The sequence below is a fragment of the Coturnix japonica genome, chromosome 1 (assembly GCF_054131305.1).
Source record: "Coturnix japonica strain WE chromosome 1, WE-NBRP24, whole genome shotgun sequence".
NCBI lineage: Eukaryota > Metazoa > Chordata > Aves > Galliformes > Phasianidae > Coturnix > Coturnix japonica.
In genome coordinates this window covers 77,367,514-77,392,254 of record NC_140663.1, presented here as the reverse complement: position 1 = coordinate 77,392,254, position 24,741 = coordinate 77,367,514, and the positions used below count along the sequence as shown (strand labels likewise).

The following is a 24,741-nucleotide window of genomic DNA, read 5'->3' as shown; positions in this document are numbered from 1 at the left end:
CACAGGCATAATTTGCCCAGATGCCAAATCCCATATACTCATTTCTTATATTTATTACAGCAGTTGGCCATGGAGAGACATGAATCATGACCTTCATATAAAGACAGATATTTCCTGCCTTTGTTGGAGTTGACATTCATCCTGAATTTGCTGAAGTAGTTACTGTTGTGTAAAGCCTGGCTCTTGTACCAGAGGTGAAGCTGGTTGTTCTGTGACAAATTCCTGTTGTGTGGCTTTCCATGCCACCAAACTCACCTTATTTAGCATTGTGTGTGTGTTTGGAGAAACATACGACCTTGCTACTGAGGTGTACTGAATCTGAAGTGGTGCTAATCTGCTGTTAAATCAGAATCCTGTTTTAATGCCTGGGCAAATGTAATGTTTACCATAGAAAAAATAGAGGTTGCAGGAATTACGATAAGATGCAGGCCTGAGGTCTAATTGGGTCCTGAGATGAGAAAAATCAGGGAGTGATTTTGTAGCTCGGAGTTGCTGCATTCCTTGTATTCAGCAGCTTCAAAGTCCATTGCAGCCACTGTTTTTGTTTGTTTGCTCGGTTTTATAATCTTTGTATATTTAGAGGTCACTTAATGCAAACCTCCATTTAAAGCTTGTCCTTCATATGTGTTGTCTTTGTGTCTCTTTAGACTGAGGGGAAGAGGTGCAGTTTTTTTATTCTTCCTGTCTTGGGGCTGTTGCTGCTTAAAAACAACAGCAACAACTACAACAAAAAACACTTCATGGGGATGGGGAGTTGCAATGATCCCTCACAGCATTAGGTTCATCATACTCTTACAATATTTTTTGCTGCAATGAGAGAGTTACTGTTGCCAGACTAGGATTACTAACAAGGTTCATAGATTATAGGCTAGTAAACCTGCACTGTATTCCTGCAGTCCTCGCTGGGCTGCTCCCATACTTGACCTTTACGGATTTAATAATGCTATTGCAGTGTCTAGTTTAAACATGTTTGGACACCCACGTTAGTTGTCTACGTGCAGTGGGATCTCTGCGTTCTCATTCCTTACTCTTGCAACAGCTCCAGCTTTTTCCTCCTTTTCAGCTTCTCTGATTATGTTTGAGGACAGAATTTTGTCCTTTTATCCTGCGTGATCACTAAATACTGGCTGACGGATAGTATGTTTCCTTTGCATTTCCTGCCTTACACAGTGATTTTGCATGTTTTCAAGGGACGTCAAACATTGTCAAAGCTAAGATAATGGCAGTTCCATCATTTCACCAAGTTTTTCCTCTTAGCTTCATTACTTTTCTGCTCGAGTTGAGAGCAATAGCAAGTTTTCCCGTTTTGCTTTCACTGCTCAGCTTGATGCTAATCTGCCAGTGTTTCTTTTTCTGATCTCTTATTGCCTGGCCAGCCTTGGTCCTGCTTATTTTATTCTTGTAGCTGTTCCATATTCTTCTTTTATGTCCTTCTCATATTTGTTTCTGTGTCATCTTTGTTGCTGCCTTTAATGTTTGAAGTGAACCTCACTGAGATCTCTAGTTGAAGGAGCTGCCTTTCTAGTGGCCTAGAAGGCAGTGAAGATGCAAACCAAGGAGAGGAGTCATAGCATCACACAGAATCACAGGGGTTGGAAAGGACCTCTGGAGATCATTGAGTACAACCCCGTGCTAAAGTATGTTCTATATAGTAGGCTACACAGGCAAGTGTCCAGGCAGGTCTTGAGTATCTCCAGAGAACAACACTCCACAACTTCTCTGGGAAGCCTGTTCAAGTGCTCTGTCACCCTCATAGTGAAAAGGCTTTTATCATGTTCATATGGAACTTTTTTTGTCCCAGTTTGTACTCATTGCCCCATGTCCTGTAGCTGGGCACCACTGAAAAGAACCTGGCTCCATCCACTTGACAACCACCCTTTAGTTACTTATGTTGTTAAGATCCCCCCTCAGCCTTCTCCATCACAGGACTCTCAGCCTTTCCTCATAGCAGAGATACTCCAGGCCCCTAATAATCTTTGCAACTCCCCTCCCAGATTTCTTTAGAAGTTCCCTGCCAATTTTGTACTAAGAAGCTCAGAGTTGGATAAAGTATTTCAGATGTGGCCTCACAAGAGCAGAACAAAGGGGGAAGATCGCCTCCCTTGACCTTCTGGCCATATTCTTTTTAATGCACTCCAGGATACCATTGGCCTTCTTGGCCACAAGGGCACACTGCTGGCTCATTTTCAACCTGTTGCCCACCCGTCATGTGGAACCAATGAGCACATGGACATGCTATGACCAAACAGATTTCCTTCTAGGTAGTATCGTTATCCCCACAGTGTGGGGCATCATGCAACTTTTAGTTTCTCCTTGCAGTCTACACCTTGCATGCTATGCGTGCTTTTGCATGGTCAAAAAGTGACCAGGTACCAAAATGGACTGGGGCTCTTAGTTTCTTTTGGTATATGCAGTTGGTGGAATTTTATTTTTTTTCTATCATACAATAAAGTTGTTCTTTAAGGACAAACATACTTGAGCTGCCTTTCCCAAACTTTGCAAGATACAAATATTTTATTCCCCAAAATAAGAAGTATTATATTTTAAAATACAGTGTTTTTAGATCAACTGTGGTGATTTCATCTTGGAATTACAGAGGTTCCAAGACTATGTTTTGCCCAGAGAGGTTAGAATGGCATTTCTTCATTGTGGTATTTCAAAGAAGTGATAGGCAGAGTTCTACTTGCAATTCAGAAGTACATAATGAATTTAAAGTATTTGGCCAGGAAATAGGCTTATGAATGAACTAGTACAGTAAGTGTACAGCCAGCTGCTTTGAAGTAGTGCTCACTTCTTTAATTTCACATTAATTTTTAATAATAAATCAAACCTGTTTAGTCTATTAAAATTCCAGTTGGTGTGGATTCTTAGACCTCCGTGGTCTCTCAGTGACACAAGGGATTTTGAGACATTAAGCTGTTTACTTTCTGAACTTTCGTTTGCATTGCACTCAATTCTTTTTAATAATTAAATGAGCATTTAATACAATTACAGTATCTGAGGTTGGGATTGGAAGCAATTCTTTTTCATCTGTTTCTCATCGTCAGTGAAGTAATGTGGCACTTACGTGCATTGAAGTTTCTCAGAAGAAAAGAAATAAGATCTGAGTAACCTAAACTATCCAAATTAGTGAACTTTCTCTTGGTGACAAATAGCCCCATGGAAGGTATCGGTTAATTCAGCTCAAATCTTTAAGAGGTAATTTTGACAGGATTCTGTAAATGCAGAAAGTTAAACAGAGTAACCAGAGAAAGGTTCCTAATGAAATCTTAGCTTTGGTGGTGAAAAAGTCTGTCTAGTTTTAATAAAAGCTTGATTAGGCCGCATTCATGAGGGTTTCTGCAAGTCTGCCCTGATGTCATATAAACTTCAAATTCAGCATAGTCAATAAAAGGCCACTTAATATGGCTTCATGTTTTGAGAGGTTTCCCAGTGATTACCCAGGTTGGTTAGTCTGTTTTCTAACCAACTTGGAATCTGCATGTGATGAAAGACATCATCCTGTGGAAGGCGGTACTTGTACAGTGCATGATGATGGGTAGTGAACTGGTTGAGACCTGCCCCCTCTCCTTCACCTCCTTATTTCGTGACCTTTCACAAGTGAGGAGACTGCAGCTTGTCTCCCGGCAGCTGGTTTCTAAATTGGGTCTGAAAAATGTAAGTGTGATAGGTGAGCCTAGGAGATCTGATCAGAACATACTGATTTAACAGCCACCAAAAGATACAAAAGAGCATAAGGAAAAACAATCAAGTATTGTCTCTTTATCATTGTATCAAATTGCTTTGCGTGGTCCCTAGTGAAAGCCTTTACTGATGGCTTTCAGCTATGTATCATTATAATACATACAATAAGCATTACATAATATGAAAAATATGCCACATTGAGCAATGAAACTAGTCTTAGCCAATCCTGTGGCCCCTATCAAAATGCTCTCACTAGCATTCACTGTAACAACACTTCCTCAGATGCAGTAGGTTACAGCATATCGTCAGCTTAACATTCATACATCTGCCTTAATGGTTTTTGCATGTTACAAGCAATGGCTGCCATTTCTTGTGAAAACAATACTTTTTTTTTTTCCTCTTTATATTATGGTATAGGCATTCTTCAGGCATATCATCTTCCACTACTGTATTTGCTTGGCTAGGTGGGCAAATCCTGCATGTATGTCTGTCAGGCAGTAAGGAAAGGAGAGAACACCAATTAACAGACAAAGAGAAATACGGTAATGATAAAACCAGAAGGATTAACAAGAAGACATTTAGTAGTGCTTAGCTGCTTTTCATTGTTGTGTCTCATTATAAATAGCTGAGTAGATTGCAAGTTGTGCCCATTTAATGGGGCAGTTTTATAGCAAGGAATTTGCAACATAAGTACATCTGAGGTGCATTTACCAGGATGGCAGATGCTTATTTCAGGAGTTCAGATGCGAGGAACTTTGAAAGGGTTCTTCTCCCTTAATATATATTGATGCAGCACTAAATAGTTGGGCTGGAAATACAAAGACAGCACTGGAAGTCAGACCTGCTGTCTTCAAACATCAGAGCTTCAGTCTAAGACAAGTCATGAGCTCATGTACTTAAGGCAGGGATCTCATGCCCAACTCCTGTTAGGAAACTGCTCTTAAATGTGTGAGTTCTTCTGGAGTTACAGTACTGTATTCACTAAGGTACCAACTGCAGAAAATGTCCCATAGCAGTTACCTGGCATCTTTATGAGGGTGATTCATCCCTGAGATTACTTTCTCTGTGGGATTGAAATTTTGTAGCTCTCTACAGTTTGCAGATTCTCACTTGTCATTTTGAACAGTTGTGAAGTGTTCAGCAGTGATTGGTTTTGTTTTGTTTTGTTTTGTTGAAGTATTAGATAAATACATTGAGAAAGTAAATTGGCTCAATGAAGTCAGTTACTAAAGGTTATCACAGAGGATCCTGCAGTGACAATTGGCATCCATCTAGCATTCAGACACTGAAGAAAAACACAAAGTTGTGCTTGAAGCTTGGTGCTTTGTTTCCTGAATGGGATTGATTCATTTCAGCTCCTGAGAATCTCAGCCTCTGCTCAGAGATCCACCATCCTGCCCAGGACTTGCTCTGCTCTTACTTGACATGCAGTAGGTAAAAGAGCACACTGGATGCGTATGCGCACACAACAGTGGCTGCTGTAAACATATATGTTTTCTTCAGCCTGCATATTAGGATTCAGTGGGAAACCTATACTGTAATGCTTGGCAATGGTTGTGTGTTATAAGGATGGTGCCGTGAGAAATAGTATGCCCACATCGTAGCTTGTTCAAACAGTTTGTCAATGATTTACAGCCATGCTCAACACCATGGTATGCAATTGCTTACCAAGCCCTCACAGCTGTAGTGGAAAGGGCTGGAAAGGCACTCAGCATTATCTATTGAAGTATCAACTTCAAATGCCTTTTGCTTTATACCTTGGAAGAATTTTCCCTGATATCAGCAGCAGTTTTGCCTGTTGCCTGAGGTCTGAGGTAAAATTGCTCAACCATCCTAAAAGTTGCCAGGAAAGTGACCCTGATGAAATTTGCATCAGGCATCACACTGGGGATTAATGTGTGGATCTGAAACTCCTGAAGTGGATCTTGAAATCCTGAAGTGGAAATAAGGTGAGGGCAATATACAAAACAAATTATCCATCTAGTGTTAGATGCATTTGTTGGGCACAGCTTCTTCCTTTCCCAAGTCTGACATACAAGATTTAGAAAACCAACCATAAACAGTTGTTTTGCTTCTGTTTTTCATGCAGGTTATGCTTCTGTTAATATAGTGGGGAGGATGTCTGCATAACCTGTGTCCCACTCCCATTGCTACATGACCATTGGATTAGACCCCATGACCATCCATTTCACCCTCTGTGCACCAGACCTTGCCCTACAGTCGCACAAAATGACATCTTTCATCCTTCATCACAGATAGAAACATACGTGTTGTGACACCACAGTAAGCAGGCCATCATTTATTTTTATAGCCTTTGTCTAGCTGTGTGTCAAGCTTACAGCTTATCTGTTAATTTCAGCAGAAAGCTGGGATGTTTGGAAGTTTAGATACCACTTCACAAAGTTGTCTGGGACAGTATGACTTACACAGATGGTAAGATGCACCATGACTGTGACTTTAACTCACAGATTTCCAATATGAGAATTACGAACTTACCCTGGAAGCTTCCAGGCTCTTTCTTTCCTCATGGTGCCCTGTGACCTCTCAGCCACAGGGTTTAGCACCCACCCTGTTATGTGCTTTCTTATCTCTGTCCTGCTTTTCCTCGTCAGGCTTTAGGCCTGCGTCAGTGCGGTTGCTCCCTGCCTATCAGTGCTAGATACAGCAGTGTACAGGATTGTGGTAGTGGATAACTGCTAAATCTTCACAGAGGAGCAAAGCATGCACATTTAAGATTTAAGAGTAGTCTTCCCAGTGAGTACCATAACAGAACAGATTTTTACTTCTGTTCTTATTAGCTCCTCTAGCAATTGATTTAATAATGTTTCCTTTCTGGGGTTAGTTTGGTGTTTGTTTGTTTACATATTCAAAACTCCTGTGTTGCATAAACATTTCAGGTAGAAATATTCAACCTGCAAAATTAAACATGTACATCAGCTATCAGTGGAGGTGCTGGATTTTCTTTGAGGTGTGGGGAGTTTGGTTTTACATGACCCAGGCTCCTGGGCTTGTGTACAATGGAGAGAGGACTCATTTTTCCCTCGCACATGTTCTGTCCATCAAGTTGGTGGTCTGATTTTCATTAGGGCATTTAGATGCAACAGGAATACAGCTAATGAGAAAATGATGGGTTGGTGAGTAGTTGTATGCAGTGCTATCCCCTAACAAGTTGTTGGAATACTGGAGTTGTCAGGAGTTAACAGCTCAGCGGTATTCTCCTGGAGAGGTAGTGGTAGAGCCTGGTGCTTTTACAAGTGAAGATGGAGGGTGATGTATCCAGAATAAGAGAAAAGGTAAATTTCTAGTCTGTTCTGCCTCTTGAACTTAACTGTTCTGTGCAGCAAATAGTCCTATTGCTGCAATTAACTATCAGCCAATTTACCATATTTGGATTCCAGAAACAAAATACAGTGTTTAGTCCAGCTTTGAATGGCAAGCAATTCCTTATGGAGCTTAATTGTTTTGTTTACATGTAGTTAGTTACTTACCATGTGGTAAGAACAATGGACTGACTGGATTTTTTGACTTGTGATCAGAATGAGATAAAACACGGGAAACAGTGAGGCTGGATTTCTTAAACAGACCTCACATCAAATCTAGACTATACAGCTGGTTGCTGCATATAAAACTTGCTGCATGGTGTACTCTTTGTCACATTTGTGACACTCTGTGGTACATTTCAGTCTCTGAAAGGTCTTTTAAGAGACCTTGAATCTGTGAGCAGACCTGTCAGACTGCGTGCAGTAAACATGAGGCCATCAGGAGAGGCTTTGGCCTGGATTTCTGTCATGTTGCAGCAGAGGCAGCTGCTTTTCCTCCTCAGTAAGGAGGCATGGCAGGTACTTGAGAGAAAACAAGCCTTGATTTCTTAACTATCCACAACTCTTGTGGGATCAGGGAGCAAAACAGAAGATGCTCCACTTGAGTGAGATCTCTGCCAGCTAGTCATGCCTGCTGATGAAAGGAGCCCTTTTAAAAAGGGTGCTCCAACCATACCACCACGCTCATGGTCATCTACTCTTCTAACTCAGATACTGCTTTGTGATCCAACATGACAGGAGTACATGACCCAACACGTTTTCCTGCTTATAACTTGAGATGTCCATTGGCAGAACTGTCAGAACAGCAGAGTCAAAGGGATTTTTTTTGCTTAGAACTCATGCTCTGATGGAGTCCCCAGCATCTCAGGGGAGCATGGAGTTGGCGCCAGGTTTCCCAGTGTAGCAGAGTGCTGTGAGGACGTTCCAAAGATTTTTATCTGTTTGCTTCTTCATTTCACTGATGGCTTTTCCCTTCAAAACATCTGAACCAGAAGTCCAAAAAATGTTTGCTGAGAAAGACTTAGTTTTTATACTTCAGGTGGTTTCTGTAGGTGGAATGGGAACGTTCTGTTATACCTACTCATACTTAAGGACTAGAGTGGGTGTTTTCTGTTAATTTACCTAAAGTTGAGTAAGCTGCACCCTTGTTAATATGAGCATAAGTGGAACAAGCCTTCTTGCCAATGCTACAAAACAGAGAACAGGATTCTAAAGCCTTTCATTTTGTGAATCTGCATACAGTTGGGAATAAAAATAGAAGTGTGGAGGAGTGCTTGTACTACAGACCAGTGGTGGCTAAAATCATATTTAACCTACTGTTTCATGACTGAATTGTCATCTGATGGGTATAGCAGTGTGCTCAAATCCTAGATGTGGTTTATGATTGCCACCCCAACTTGAAGAGATGTGAATAAATCTTTGTATGTTATAGAGGAGTGTATCTCAGCAGATGTAGGGTAGGGCAGAAATCTTTCATTTGTCTGTGTTTGTGGCACAGAGAAACCATATAATGTATGTATCTCAATGAGACCATAATGAGAGTGGTATGCTAGAGAACACCAAGAGTTATCATTTATATCATTATATCCTTGAACTGTCAGACTATGAAAGAAACCTTAAGATCTACTGAAGATTAAGTAGTAAGTCCCATTCCTTCCACCACTGCCCAGATACAGTGTGAGCTACTTCAAAAGCTGGAGGCTTTTTCAATAAGGACTACTGCTTGTTTTGAGTTTACTAGCATTTACAAGCATGTTATAAATTGAAAGGCTATCATGTCTGCTCTTGCTTTGTCAATCTTCTCTTTGTGTAACAGATACCAGTAGTCATCAATACATCCAAACACCAAAAACAAATAAACAAAAAACCTTTAGAAATGTATCTTTGAAGAGGAAAAAAAACTCACAAGGATCCGTTCTATTTCTCACAATAATTCAACATCTGAGTTGGGGCTTTTTGGAGGCTGATTTGGAAAGTTTCCAAATATGACCCTCATAGGAGTTTTCAAATTGTGGCTGTTCTACACTGTCCTACAGATTGATTTTTGTTATACGGCCCTTAGCCTGATGTCTCACCTATTAAGTTGCCCTCTGTGGACAAAACTCTGGGAACCCCTATGTTAAGTAATCATCCAAGAAAATCTTTACTTTGGAAGGCAGACTGAAAAAGATAATCTGTTTTGTCGAGTATTACCACACCTCTCCAAACATACAGTCTCCTCGTCTAGATGATCTCATGCATATATCTGTCAAAGTTTTTGCTTTGCTTTGAAACAGCAATTGCAGCAAAACAGTAATATATGTAATATATAAAAAGTTCTTGGGTGAGATCCAGTACAAACATCTCATGGTGAAATCATTCTTAATATTATTTAACAGGTACCTGGTGTTTGGTCCAGAGAAACCGGTCACAAGTGTGTGTTCCTTAAGTGAATGGAAGATATGAGCTTGGACATTCTGTGAATGTAGGGCAAGGAGACAAGGATCATAATCTGTCTCTCACCAAGACTTGTCAAGTACATTCCTCCTCCGTTGTTGGCAGTGAATTGTTGGTACTGTCATAGCTGCTAAACAAGTAGGAACTCTTCAGTACTCCTTACCAAAGTAACCTCATTTAAAAACTCTCTCTGTGCTCTTTGGGAGGAAAGTGAAGCAGTATTGCAAATCTCCATCTCAAAGCAAAACATTTGGTATTATAGAAGTTAAGTGAAGGTCAACTAACCTGCTGAAGCATCACAGGCTGGAAACCTGAATGTTCTGGCAGATGTCTTCATTTTGGGAACTGAGCAGGTAGCAGTCCTGCCAAGTTGCCATGGTCTTTCTCACACTGTGGGAAGTAGCGCCGCTGCCCGGAATCACAAACATCCTAGGTGAAAAAGTGAACAAGGTAAGAAGTGACACCATAAAAGTAAATACCTGGTTAAAAAAACCAACCAACCAACAAAACAAAAAAGCATCTTGAATACAGTAGATTTTTTGCTACCTTGGGGGAAAGGTCTAGGTGTTTCCAGTGAAAGGGATAATAATGCCTACCTATGATTAAATCTAAAAGAAAAGCAAGCAAACAAATAAACCCAGCAGTCTTACACAATTATTGTTTTTCAGCTTTCAAAACTCTTGTCTTGGGGAGATTTGCAAATGGTTGCTCCAAAACCCAGGCTGATCAAACACCCAATCTGCCTCTGGTTGCTTGGAAACAGGGAATGCCTGCTGTTAAAACTGATCCTGGAGGATGTTGGATGGAAGTTCACACATAAAATAGACATTTTTCTTATTTTTCATCACTCAGAGCAGCAATATGAGGGAGTCCACAGTAAGGTCCATACATCCAATCACACGCATAGTATAACAGGTACCCTGAGGTATTTTATGACAAATTACGCTTTATTGTAAATGTATATTGGCACTGGGGTTGCTGTGTCTGAACTGCTATAAATAGGGGGGGAAAAATATCAAAACTCTGTAAAGGATAGCATGCTCCCATTGCTCCTTATTTTCTCCAGCCAGTTTATTGTGGGCTGTAGTAACTATGTTGTGTGCCTGTTTTTGTTTGTGCCGTGAGAGTTAGTGAGTAACACCAGTAGATATTTTGACAGAATATGATAGGAGTGGTTTTCAGATCCTTTTGCCTTTGTTCTGTTCTCCATTCAGCCTACTTATATGGCTGTTTTCTGTATAGGCGAGTCTTACAATTTTCAAGAGTTTTTTGTTTATTTGTTTGGCACATCCATAAAGGATCCCTGGAAAATGTGGTGTTCTACCTTGTATTCCCAGAGCATTTTTTTTCCTTCAGAACATCTGTCTGCATCCGCCCATATATGTCATCTTATTTCTTTGTCTGCAATCTGTCTTAGATATCTTCAGGCAACCAAGAGATTGGCCTTTGATCTATCTATCTTGAGCTCTTGAGTATTACTCAACAACTGTGTAAAGCTTTTTTCTTCTCCTTCAGTGAAGATAGCACAAAGCTGGGAGTGTGTAATGGTTGGGCTTTTCACTTTTGCCAGGGGCTGTGATCTTACAGGTCTGAAGGTGGAGAGGAGTGTTCCTCACTTCATTCAGCACAGGTGCCTAAGAGTCCTTTGCTCCTTCAGCTATCCCAGCTATCCAGCCTGTCCAGATCCCTCTGGGAGTAGTGAGGCCCTACAGTGGGATCTGGACAGGCTGGAAAGCTGGGCTGAGGCCAGTGGGATGAGGTTCAACAAGACCAAATGATGGGTCCTGCACTTTGGCTACAGCAACCCCAGGCAGCTCTACATGCTTGGGGCAGAGTGACTTGAAGACTGTGTAGAAGAAATGGACCCGGGGGTATTGATTGATGCTTGACTGAACATGAGCCAGCAGCGTGCCCAGGTGGCCAAGAAGGCCAATGGCATACTGGCTTTCATCAGAAACAGTGTTGCCAGCAGAAAAGGGAACTGATTGTCCCCTTGTACTCAGCTGTGGTGAGGTCACACCTGGAGTACTGTGTCCAGTTTTGGGCCCCTCACTGCAAGAAAGACATCGAGGCCCTGGAGCGTCTTCAAAGGAGGGCAACAAAGCTGGTGAGGGGTCTGGAGCACAGGCCGTATGAGGAGCGGCTGAGGGAGCTAGGATTGTTCAGCCTGGAGAAGAGGAGGCTCAGGGGAGACCTCATTGCTCTCTATAACTTCCTGAAGGGAGGTTGTAGTGAGCTGGGGGTTGGCCTCTTCTCTCATGTAACTGGAGGTAGGACTAGAGGGAATGGTTTCAAGCTGCACCAGGGGTGATTCAGGAGGGATATTAGAAAATACTGTTTCTCTGAAAGAGTGGTCAGTCAATGGAATGGGCTGCCCAGGGAGATGATGGAGTCACTGACCCTGGAGGTGTTCAAGGAACGTTTAGACATTATGTTGAGGGACGTGTTTTAGTGAGAACTATTGGTGATGGGTGGATGGTTGGACTGGATGATCTTGTAGGTCTTTTCCAACCTTGGTGATTCTGTGATTCAGGCATTTTAGGATTCCCATTAGGGACTTTCTTCCCCAGCTTTCCCTCTGCTGTGTGACCAGGTAGGCATTGTAAGATATACAGGGCCAGTATGGACAGTAGTCCTAAAAGATAGCGAAACGAAATGGACCTAACACACTGTCTGTTTTCTTGCTCCTTGGTCAGAGGCTGTTGTGGATCTGAATAAAAAGTTAGCCCTTCTATCCTGGTTCTTCACTGAACATCTCCTGTAGAAATGCCAGGCTTAATGACTTAGTTCAGTATCATAACCTCAGCACTTGTGATTGCACTGAGGTTGGGTTTATTCTATAGCTTGATGTTCAGTTCTCTTGAAAATTAAGCTGTGACGAATGAAATGTTTACATCAGTGCTTTCTTTCCAAGATGCACAGGTTGGTTTTGATGATAAATGCTTGCCACTTGGGCAGACAATGTGCTAGGCTTAAGTTCACTTAAGAACATTTTATTTTTTTTTTCTTGGAGTGGCTCGTGTAACTTCTTAGCATACAAGAAATTATTAAGCTTTCACTTCCTCCACTCCCATTTCCTGTTTGGATGTTGAAAGGAAGCCCTAATTGCTAATTTGTGATTAGCCAGCAACCCAGAGCAAACTTATTCCCATGGGTTCACACGGTGCTTGCCCATACACATACTGCCTCTCTCCAGAGCTGGCAGCTGAGTCTCATGTTTCACGGTGGGAGCTGTAAACAACCTGCTTTTCTTCTCGGGAATTCATTGCTTATGTTCCTGCGGGCAGAGGTGAAGGAAACGTGGAAACTTTGGACGCTGTGAGAGCGGAGGCAGGAGTTTCTTCAGTCTTGCTTGCCCAGGAGATGGCGCTGTGCAATAGTGGGATTTTTACCTATGGTGTGGCGCTGTGGTAGGGTGGTGGTGCTTTGAGATGCGACAAATAAGCAGGATTCTTGCCTTGGTGTCAGCATGATGACTTTTACTTCTCTTAGGAGGCCAAAGCACTCAACTGGGTTGAAATTTGCTTTGCACTCCCGTTTTAGGAAAAGAAGTATGTATGTATGTATGTATGTATGTATGGTACATGCCTGAAAACAACAAGGATCTTTAGAGCCACTATAGGATCCTTCTTTCTTTTCTGGATGTAGCAGGGTATGTTTCTGTTCACCTACCAGTTGTTTTGGTTTAGTGCTTGTAAATGAAGCACACAGAGCTTTCTTAAAGCATCTATGACCACACCTGCAAATGCCTGAGCTGATTCATGCTGCCAAATGCAGGCCAGCACAGCTGAGCTAAATCAAGAAAATCCACCTCCTCTTCCTTTTTGTGATGTTGATAAGCTTGAGACCATTTCCTTTTCTCCCTCCAGTAAGAACCTGAGACTGAGGGAGCGTACAAATCTGAGGTGGGTTTCTGATCTTGGAGAAGAATTATTGTTTTATAAGATCTGAGTTAAAACCTTTCAGTTTTAATTCTGAGTAAGGTAAAAATGGGGTAGTTCTTTCTTGCCACGCAGGAGTGTTTTGTTACAAATGAGTTCCTAATGTACTTAAAGCTAGAAATACAATGTGAATGTTAAATATTTTTGTTACTATTAATTGAATCTTAAACGGCCTATAGGTCTGTAACAAAGGCTTCTTAGCAAACACATGCCCTTTGAAATAGCCTGACCCTTTCCACTTTTTCAATCATTAATGGTTTCCTGGCTCTGTGTTTTAGGAAATGTCGTCATAGTCTGGAAGAACCAATAAAAACATAAGTCACCTATTTTGTCTGATCATTTTATGCCAGGATATTTGAGGCTGGAAGCTGTGGAGGGGCAGGAGGGGGCTAATTTATGTGGATGGAAGATGTAAAAGTTTTAATACCATTTTAGTATCACTTTGCATATTAATCCTCTAGCGCTGTGTGAGCAATAGTGTTTTTGGAGTTTGCAGGTAGGGAATTCAACATAGTTTTAGCAACCAGTTAACTAGCTTCTCTCCTTCATAAACTTGCATTGCTTCAGTGCTTGAGGAAATGGACGTCATATGAGCATTTGCTCATTTTGGACTTATTTTGTTTTCTACTAAAGAAAGGGAGCTCTTAAATATATATAAATATCTATATGTATGTATGGCAGCGCCTTAAAACAAAAGATGTTGGTAAAAGATTGTGGAAAAAATGCTTGGACAGTGTCTTGTTGGATGTGGTCAATGCAGATTGTTTCCCACTATATGGGAAATGCGATTATTTGAATTAAGGGCCTACTGTATAAAGATCTCAATATAAAGTATTATAACATGACATTATGAAAGCCATGCTATGTTTGTAGCATGCATGCAGTGATGTTGTGCTCTATTACAAATGCTGCTATTTGCAGTGGGTCATATCCCACCATCCTTAAATAGTTTTGATTCTCTCCTTACCAAGTCAAAGCCTCCAGCAGGTGAGTCCTGATTATGATCTTTTGGGTCTGCAATTCTTATGTACATTTTGTCAGGTCAGGCCTAGGTTTGTCACTTTGTACTTTACTGTGAGAGACCCCTTTCAAATACCCTCTTGTACTGGAGCAACATGCATGGGAATCCCCATGGGAGTCAGGATCTCTGTGACATCAGGGTTATTTCTCAGTCTCCAGAACCTTTAAATATCTTAGGAGAAACCGAGGTGAGGCCTGTTACAACATTGTTCTTGTTGCTGGTCCCCCAAATCAAATTAAGAAAAAAGTTCCCATGGCAGGTGTTTCTACCAGCTGTCCTGGGCTAGCTAAGAGTGCAAGATTCCTTGTCCTCTTGCAGCCTGCCATGCCCTGATTTCATATCCATTGAGTGGCTGTGGGCTTCAGGGAAGTGGAGAAATTGGGCTTTTTCCTCTTATTCCTACTCCTTGGATTGCTGGGGCTTGAGGAAGGAGGGGAGAGCTGCTCTGTTACATAGTTCATTTATCTGCAAAAATAGGAGCATTCTGATTTGTACTGACTGCAATTAAACTGTCACAAGCCATGTAATGTACCTGTGCTTTTAAAATAAATATCTTATTCTTTCATCTAACATAATAAAATGTGATCTACACAAGAACCAGATTTAAAAACAGCATTAATAATTTTTAGTTCCCAGCTTGCCCTCTATTCCCCTCAGGGTACTGCTGATAGCAGGAATTTCCTCACTTACTGTAGATACTTTGTTTAAAAGACAAGCAAACAACAACAGCAACAAAAAAAAACAACCCACAAAAACAAACAATAGAACTCTCCCAAACTAAAAACTATTCAATCCCACCCAACGAGACTGGTGAAATTGAAACTGGAGAGGAGATGAAGGCAAGCTATTCCCTTACATTGTATTCATATTCTTGTGTCCTAATATGCGACTTGGCCGTAGCAGCTGTGTGAAAATGAGTCTGACCTCTTCTGTTAAGCTGAATACCAATACCCTGTGGTCTCAGTGTTTACATCAGATACAAGGAAGAGGCCTTGTCTTCATATGTGTCTGTGCGGGGCCTAGAACACTTTTGGCTCTACATAACTAATAATAATAAGGCCAAAACTTCTCCGCCAGCTAGTGAAATGAGAATGCTGTACTTCACAGCTATGTCATTGGAGAATTATATTTCATTAGAGCTGATATTAAAAACCTGATGTCAGTTGTGAAATGTGGCTGACTTCAAATTTGCAAAGCGCATAGGAATTTCTTTTGTGATGTGTTGTCACTTCAGAAGTCTGGCAGTCCTTTAGGTTCACTCATAAAACTTTAAGCTTTCAAAAGGGGAAAACCCCACAGCTATTTCCCCCAAACTTTAAAAGCTTTACTCCTTCTGCAAGCACTGCTTTTATAATACATGTGCAAGTAATGTTCTGGATGCTTCAAACAGCAGCAGTTATTGGGGCCTGTAGTATAGAGAATGGAATTGAATAGTCATAAGAAACAAGGTATTCCAGAAGTTTAAATGACAGCTTTTTAGAAGTTGGTGAGCAAGGTAGGCAATAGTAGTCTCAATTGTTACTGGTTCTTAAATGCAGAAATCTATTCCTTTGCCTGTTTTTCTTCCCAATTGGTGGCCTACAGGCTTGCTTTACTGGCACGAATATGTGCATAGCAGTTACTTTGAATTGGTTTCAGTGGGTCAATAAGCTGCATATGCTTCTATGCTAATCTTGTTTTCACAAAACTCTGAAATTCCTTTAAATCATACTTGTATGCTTTAGTCATGGTGAAGATGTGGGGTACCCACTTGTCAGCTTCTCAAAGTTTCACAGAGTGAAACTCGTTTAAAAGGGAAAAATTCTAATTCCCTCTTACATTTGCTTGCTAGTTAATTAAATTTCTGATGCAGTTCATGAGTAAGATTACTTCTATGGCAGTTAGATTTATTGTAGGAAATTGTAAGTAATACATCACTCTGGATGGGTTTTTCTAGTCTGCATTTTTTGATCAGGTGTAGAAAACTTGTGAATGTACATACACTGTAATTTGTTAATAGAAAATGATGTTATGGTTAAATGAGTAAACTGAAGTTGTTTGTTGGCCGACGATGTAGTAATAACAATAAAGGTTAGTTTCCTACTGATTTGTGTCCATTTCTGCTTGGTTACTTATACTTCCCCACTGACCCAAGCTTCACTGTGCTCCCTGTCAAACATTCCACCAGGCCATTGTGTCTAGCCAGAAGCAATGCTGGTGTTGTGTCACCAGACAAGATGTGTAATAGCAAAGTTTGCCTATTTTTTCTTCTATACGTGCTCTGATTATAATCTTCTTTCATTGTCTGCTTCGACTTCTCACCAGAATTTTAGCAGCTTTGTGTCTTTGGGACTTCCCTCTCCCTTTTGGAATTGGCCAACAGTGAGTGATAAGGGACAACATCTGATAGAGCACTGTAAAACATGCAGCACAAAGCTTACTTCTTTAGGAACCAGTATAGAATCAACCTTGTAAATCTGTTCTTACAGGTCTATCTAATGGTTCATGGTGTTTCTTATAAATTCATTGCATTTCATGGAGTTGAAGCAGTGAGTCACAGTACTGTGAAGGCTGTTCAGCAGGCAGACAGTGGTGAAATGCAAGGTAATCCCTGACCGGGCAGATTTAGCTGTTTCATTTTGAATTTGTCAGCTGATTTGTATGAGCAGGCTGTCTCCAGGGTGAGGGCAAGGAGCCGGATGCCTGTGTGAGGGTTAGGTCAGCCTATGGGATCGGGGCCTAGGTAAGGGAGTTTGTGTTAGGGTTATCAACTCTAAGGTGGGTGGAAATGAGACAGGTTAGATTTGGAAATGTTCCTGAGGTGTGCATCTGTTCAGCTTGTTAACTTTGTGCACTTAGGGACTGTAAAACAAGGGACAAACACTTTGTTTTTCTTCTCTTTTTTTCCTTTTTTTTTTTTTTTTCTTCTAATAAAGGCATTAAAGCACTCTCTGGAAGCAAAAAACATTCTCAGCTTTTATGGATATGTGGTCAGCCAGCTCTTGCTTGTTCCCTTTATAAGCAATGTTACTTAATTGTATGAAGTTGCTTCTCTTTGATGTCAGTGTGTGTGTTTGCTCTTGCAGTTGCCATGGCACTAGTAAGACAGATATGTTCTGTGGATGTGTTTGTGCTCTTATAAGATGTGAGGTTTTATTTTCAGTGCTGCGTTTGTAGCATGATACTGGTTGCATGTTTTGCATACCTCACCTTATTGATGTTTCTGTTCTATTATTTCTCATTAGCCATATGTTGGTCTGTTGTACATGCCCATGCTTGCTTGCATACATGAGAGTTTGTATCTCTTAGGGCCTCTGTATTTTTGGCTATTTTATAGATTAGTAGATACTTACAGTTAGAGACATTATGTCATGGTTGCAATCTTATATAAACATAAACCCCGGAGTCTAATCTCACATTTCTTTATACAACTCAATAAACTTGGCTGAGCTACAGCTTATCTTCTAAGGAGGTGCCCAATATTGATTTAAAGGCTTCAGGTGATGGAGGAACTAACGTATATTCCCTGTACAAGTCATTAGCTATAACTCATTACTGAACTTTGTCACTGTTAAAAAATAAAAATGCAGCTTTTCTTAAAATAAAGATGAGCAAAACAACAGCAGCAGCAACCATGGCCAATATCAACAATTTCACTCTTTTCCCCCTGTAGTGAGATTTTCATTGTGCCAATTTAAATCGAGTAACTTAGTTTTGCTTTTTGCTACAATAGAAATAACTTCTCGGCAGCCTAAAAGTTTTTACAAGTAACTTTCACAATCGCCAATGTATTGGAGTTTCTAGTCATTTGTGGAGTGGCCTGAGACACGCTGTCACCAGTGTTGACTTTCAGCTTTGCATATCCATTATTTTAATGAGACCTATAGCTAAATTCAGTGAGAATGCAGTTTTACAGTCTGATGTTAGTCTGTTTTCCACAGAAGAAACTGTATGTTCTGTCTGGGGTTTCAGGAAGAAACCCAGTCACGTTCTACATTCAGAATTCACAGAATCACAGAATCACAGAATTACCTGGGTTGGAAGGGACCTCAAGGATCATGTAGTTCCAACCCCCCTGCCTGGCAGGGCCACCAAACACACACATTTACTAGATCAGGTTGCCCAGGGCCCCGTCCAACCTGGTCTTGAACACCTCCAAGGACGGGGCATCCACAACCTCCCTGGGCAGCCTGTTCCAGGACCTAACCACCCTTCTAGTAAAGAACTTCCCCCTAACATCCAACCTAAATCTTCCCTCCTTCAACTTAAAACCATTTCCCCTAGTCCTGCTATTATTCAGGTATAAGGTATTGAAGGAAGCGAGAATTTTATAGCAGTCCTTTAAAGTAGGACTTTCAGTGTTGCTTTTTGCTGCTTTTCTGTCTGTCTGTTTTTCTTTCTAAGTAGCATTCTTAAGAGTCTAAAGCCACAGCTTTGAAGGAAACAGTGAGTTGAGAGAAGTCCGCAGCTACCAAAGCAGTCATAGCTGTTGCAAGGTTAGCGGAGTCTTGTAGAGACTCTCAAAGTTTTTGGCAGTGGATATAAGAAAAATGCAGCAGTATTATGTGCCATTGCAGAATATCAGAAATCACGTTTTTGAGTTTCAGTGAAGACAAGCACAGAGGCTGGATAGAGCGTGGCAGCGATCAGCTGTCCTTTATATAGGATTTCTACAATTTAACCTAAAAGGTGGATTGAAGGGACAGAAGAAACTCAGCCCTCTGTTTACTTTAGTTTGTACTTGCTGGAAAATCTTTAGGGGCCTCTGAGTTAAAAGTAGTTACAAATGAAACTGCTACTCTCAACTGTTTCCTTAACCCTCCTAACCTGAAGTCATCCTTTGGTATTTGCACAGGCAGAGAACTCTGCAATAACTTCTTTAAACTTTGCCAAGTGAGGCTATTTAAGGAAGAAGGAGCTAGTGATTTGTGTCATGCCTCTTCACGTTGGTATGTTCTCATGGCTTGTTTCTTTTTTGCATGTTACCATGAGATGAAGAGACTGTTTTTCCCTGTATAATTATACAACATTTGTTTCTAGACTGTTTTTCTGACTATTAGTATGCTCGAGTGTCATTCAAGTTGGCAGAAACTTGAGCGGGTAAGAATCAACCCAGTCTTGGTTATGGCTGTGGCAGGTGGGCTTGCTGGCATCTTTTCTTTGTGTAACCCATTTCCTATTGCAGATATAATCTGAAGACTATTGCTGTTATTTTGTTCTTAATTCCCATGCAGTTTATAAGCCAGTTCTTGTATTTGTTATGAACATGTGTTCTTGGACCATCTGTAAGTTTTGGGTTCTTTTAGGATTTGGTGTTTATTCCTGCTACAAAAGGCTTTCATAACAGCCTTTCTTGTGTTGATTTTTTCTGCACTTATTTATTATTTTGAAATTTGTCTGCATCACTGCTATTTCCTAACTATGAAATGGACTTTCCAGTAATCAGTATGTTGATTGGGGGGTTGTTACTGTTTGTAGAGGAGAGATTCTTTTCAATCTCCCCTTTTTTCTTGTTTTGCTGGTGTGTGTATATATATATATATAAAATATATATACATATATATTAAGTGACAGACCATTATATTAAGGGATAAAGAAATCCAGAAACTTTCCAGTTTAGTTCACTTCTTCGGGGGGTATGCTATGAACAGTCTCCACTTGTAAAAGAGGAGGACTATATACTGTCAATGAAGAGGAGATACATTTCCCATTTAAGAAACAAAATGAAAAGACTGAGAGTTGTCCGAAGGCACTTGGGGCTGCCTCCTTCCAGGAGTCCTTGGCCAAGCAAGGTGAAGCACAGGCACGCACATAAACCAGGCATCAGAGTACCTGAGGCCTGTAAGGCCCAATGCAGGATAATGCTGTTATTTGCATACATAGGACTCTTGTTATCCCTGAATTTCCAAATCCTGTCTTCTGAACTACACTTTAAACACAACACTTTGACTATTCCTAATGAAATTATTTGTTAGCATTTAGAAATGAAAAGCATCAGACTGAAAGATGTGTTGGCTCTTTAACTTTAAAGAAATAGGAACATCAGCTCAATTGAGGTCCCAGATTCACATCTGGCAAAAGAATGATCAAATAAATATTTTTCCCCGTGTTTGGAAAGAGTTGGTCCCTGAAATTTCATCAGGCTGCTCTGTGCAGGCCTCATTCAGCCTTATGTACCCAAAAGGTCCAATGCCTGTCTTGTCTTCTCTTGATGTGATGTGTTGGATCAGTTGAAATGTTCCCTTGTGTCAGATTTAACTCATGAAGTATTGCTTGGGCCAGGCTGGAGATAGGAAGAGTAGACATTAAATTAAATATTGAATTCTTCAACCGTTAATAAACTCAAAGTTGGTGACTGCAGGAAAATGCCTAATGCATTCTCCTCTAAAAAGAAGGATGTTGGAATTCATAAAATCTGTTTTCTGAAAATTTATTTTCATGCTTTCTGTGAGGATTGTTTGGTCTGATCCCGGTTCCTCTGTTTGTGTTTCTGATACAAATGCCTTTCATTCTTCCTCTAAATTATACCAAATGCTCAATAGGAAGAGCAGATGTTTTCCAATTATAAAAGAAAATATATTGAAAAGGGAAATAAAGCTAGGAGGGGGTTTTGGTTGTCAGGTCACTCTTGCACAAGGAATGTCTGATAGGTTATGTGAGCACAAAGGTAAATGGGGAAAACCAATGAGTACATTGCCCTAGGGCCTCCCAGGCCAGCAGAACAGGAGCCATCAGCCCACCAGAGGCCCAGCTCCACAAGCCCAGAGGAGCACAAGGGCACAATGGCAGGCAAAAGCCCAAATTAAGGACTCCAAGGAAGGGACATCTGGTCTGGGCCCTTCCCAGGGCTGCCGTAAGTGTAAACTCCATCCAGATGAGCTGATGCCAGAGTACATTTTAGACAGTAAGGGTTTGCTGCTGAGGTCCTTGGGTCACAAGTTGGCATGCAGAGCAAGCGTATATGAAGATTACACAGGACTTCTTATAGTATGTCAGGAGAAGAACCAAAGGCAGATAAAGGGTAAAAATCTCTTAATGAAAAATGGTAGACTGGCATTCATGTATGTTTCTAAGTTTTGCACAATGCCAGGTGAGCAACAAGAGCTTGAGTTAGTAGTGTTAATATTAAAGCAGCGGAAAAAGGTGAAGTGACCAAACTGACGTTTTTTAGCATTGACAGTTAAGCAGTGACATCCCATTGTGTTCTTTAAGTCACTAATGTACTTTCCATCCTCCCTGTACCCTGTTATGTTTTGGTTATTCCACATAAGGCTGTAATCAGACTCCAGAATACTCCAATAGCAGAATTAAGCACAATTTTTATCTCCTGATGGACATGCTTGTAGCAATTATTTGCAGAAATGCAAATAAATATGTCTATGAATTCCAAATATTGTTAAAATAACACATGCAGCTTATTTTGCAGCTGCGTGCAACCACCCATTTCCTTGATCATTAGCCAGTTTAGCTTGTTAGAATTTGCCCAGTGGCTAGTTTCTATTCATCACCACTCTTGTAAAAGCATCTATTAATCATGGTTACTTTCCTTTGAATTTTAAAATCTTGGTAGAGTGGATGACCCATTTTTTAAAGTTACAAATAAAAGCAGCTTCTTTGCTTCTTGCCTCTTGTTTTTTGTGGGGCCATGCTTGCATCAGCATAGAAAGATGAACGTTGGCTGATTCTGTTTAGATCAAAAAGACTTCAGGATGAAGCATGGTTCTGTATAAAACCATTGTCCAGTAGTGACAAGAGAGCATGTTGTCTACGGTTTTACTGAGGTTGATGACATGCTCAGCAGACATTTCTTTTTCCCATTTATTTGGTGTCGGCTAAAGAAAAAGAAACTACTCTTCGGGCTTCTTGCAGCTTATCTAAGTCACCTAAAAGTCAAATTGCTTCTTATGGGGTGTTGCTTCCCTGGTTCCCTTCTGTCCTGCCTGGAGTTTATTGAGGCCAATAGCCTGGCAAGGGCATAAGGATTTACCAGATGAGTACACCTGGGTTTTAGGAGGATGGGAACTGGGCGGAGGGCTGGCTCTTGGCTCAAGGCTGCTGCAGGGTCTGTGCAGCAATTGCAGTGTGCATGCTTCAGAAGCACATTGCTCCTCACCTGTGTAGTCAGACCCATGTTCCTTTCACATCTCTCAGGATCAAAATTTCCTTGTCATTAAAAGTAACTGCAGCATATGCATCTATTCAGTCCCACTCTGTTTATTACATAGCTCAATCTGTGGGATGAAAATCATAGCATGAGCAGAGAAATGCTGCCATTGGAGACGTTTTTCCATCTCCTTAACATTCACTACATACAGCTTTTCTCCATCATCTTCTTTTTCATAGCTGGGAGATGATTCTTGTTGGTGGTCATATATCAGCTAGGAGGACACACTGTGAGTTAAGAATGTGGCTACTTTTATTTCCCTTTACCTGAAGAATGAGAGGCAACAGACAGTATTCAACTGCACCGAATGAACAATTTCTGGGCTTGAAAAGGAAGCCAGGAACCCTGCTAACAAATGAGTTAGCTCTGTTTTGTTATCTCTGTCCTAGGTGAATGCAGATCACAAATCCCCTTTATGTTCAGTGCTTCTGCTGTGTTACTTGGGGTACCAGCTTCACAGCTACTGCTCCTCTTACAGAGAGATCTAAAAACCTGTCCCACACAGATGATGTGGAGTTACCATCAGTCTTGATAAAGCATGTTTTTCTACTGTTTTCTCCTTGATGGAAGGCACACTGAGATGGTTGTTTTGTTTGGGTTTTTTTGTTTTGTTTTTTTACAATAGACCATTTGGTATAAAATGTTCATCGGGAATTAAAAGGGCCTTGAGTAATGCCTCTGCCAGTCAAACACTTTAGGAGTCAATAAATTAATGCCTGTACTTAAACATTAGTCTTTTGTGAGATTAAATCCAGATCTTACATGTGCTGCCATCTGTCACATAGTAACAACACGTAAGGGAGTATTGGTAGGAAGGTTCTGCCTCTTCTCCCATACCACCTACGTCCACCTCTGATGCTGTGGGCCAATGTCATAAAATAGGAGGCATTACTTTTAGAGCATCCCTTCTGGCTGTTCAAAATACTTTTGAGTCAGTTTGGTCTCAGATTCTTTTTCTGATTTTTAATGGAGAAGTTTCAGTAACAGGGAATTAAACTTTGGTCCCTATGGAATCAATAGGAAGTTTGCCATTTAATGCAATGTGACTTAGATTTGGCTTATGGTATTTATGATCCTTGGCCTGGATTCTTCTCTGAGTTAAACCGATGAAGCTTGAAAATGGTTTGCTGGCTATTGACAGTAGTCTGCAGTGGGTGGGTTACTATAAATAAAAAGTTCTCCAAAGAGATTTAGTATTTGTTGAGGAAAGCTTTGGGAGGATTGTCTCTGCTGATCCCACTTCTCAGGCACGTTAGAAGAGGAAAGATGAGGCATTCCTCATGCAGTTGGGATGCAGATACAGAGAACTTTGTACCTCAAGCTTACTGAGCTTTACGTAAGCATCATCTGAGCAGGAATATGAAGTATGCTTCCATTTTGACTGCTCCATCTGTGGAAATCAGTGATGAGATATTATTTGACACGTCTCTAGAAAGATAAATCTTTGTCTTGGATGTTCTTGCAAGTCTGTTCTGGCTGTTCAAGCACATCATTGTGGATGGGATTGCAGGAGGATTCTGGCTTCTGTTACTGATGATATTCTAGAAATGGGTCAAACACTCTCCCATTGTGGCATTCAAAGCAAGCAAGTAGTTAATGCTTTAGCCCTTCCAGCTGTTTTGGCATTAATGAAGAGAAGCGGAATTGATAAACATGTTAATTATTCTGTTACAGTTTTTCCCCTAAAGTAAAATTCCCAAGTTACAGGAAGGTTATGGAAGTATTGCAACAATGCTCTTTAATGAGAAATCTCAGGAGCAAGAGGATGAAGATGACTATCTGTAATGGGAATGCATGACTTACTACCAAACATCAAGAAATATCCATAATAGGAATTGTGTTTTATAGCCTTTTTAATATGAAGCCAACAGATCTAACAATCCTGTTACACAACATACTTATGCACTTCACTAAGTTTTGATTACTAGACTCCCCAAGGAGTCTAAAAGAAAGGAAATAAAAAGCCCCTGACACTCGTGTTGCTGACCTCCTTCCAACCTGCCAGCAGTTCTTGTGACATTTTTATTGTTGGGGGAGCAAAACACAAAAAACTGTCTGCAGGGACGGCAGATCTCAGCTATTCTGCACTCTGCCATTGCTGGAGGCTGTGAAATTTGCACTTCAGTTTTGGAATGCAACGTCAGACACTGGCCAGGGAAATACTTTTAAAATGTTCTTTACCTAGAATTATAGGCG

At 40.8% G+C, this 24,741-nt stretch overlaps 2 protein-coding genes across 6 annotated transcripts in view; one reads left to right on the top strand and one right to left on the bottom strand.

The window, feature by feature from the left end:
- Nucleotides 1–24,741, top strand: part of CMSS1 (cms1 ribosomal small subunit homolog) — a 206,304-nt gene that overhangs the window by 128,511 nt on the left and 53,052 nt on the right. The window contains exon 1 of one of the 3 annotated variants that reach the window (XM_015876876.3): nt 16,865–16,985. The exons of 1 other annotated variant lie outside the window; for it this stretch is intronic. In XM_015876876.3, the coding sequence (XP_015732362.3) occupies nt 16,880–16,985 (106 nt within the window). In that variant the 5' untranslated portion in view covers nt 16,865–16,879. Of the gene's footprint in view, nt 1–16,864; nt 16,986–19,241; nt 19,331–24,741 lie in introns of those variants that run through there. One more of the 3 variants, XM_085525769.1, reaches the window with a different exon arrangement.
- The window catches only part of FILIP1L (filamin A interacting protein 1 like), a 177,759-nt gene that overhangs the window by 126,448 nt on the left and 26,570 nt on the right, over nt 1–24,741 (bottom strand). For all 3 annotated transcript variants that reach the window (XM_015876727.3, XM_032447722.2, XM_085525307.1), the window contains exon 2: nt 9,726–9,869. In XM_015876727.3, coding sequence (XP_015732213.2) covers nt 9,726–9,777 — 52 coding nt within the window. In that variant the 5' untranslated portion in view covers nt 9,778–9,869. The remainder of the gene's footprint in view (nt 1–9,725; nt 9,870–24,741) is intronic.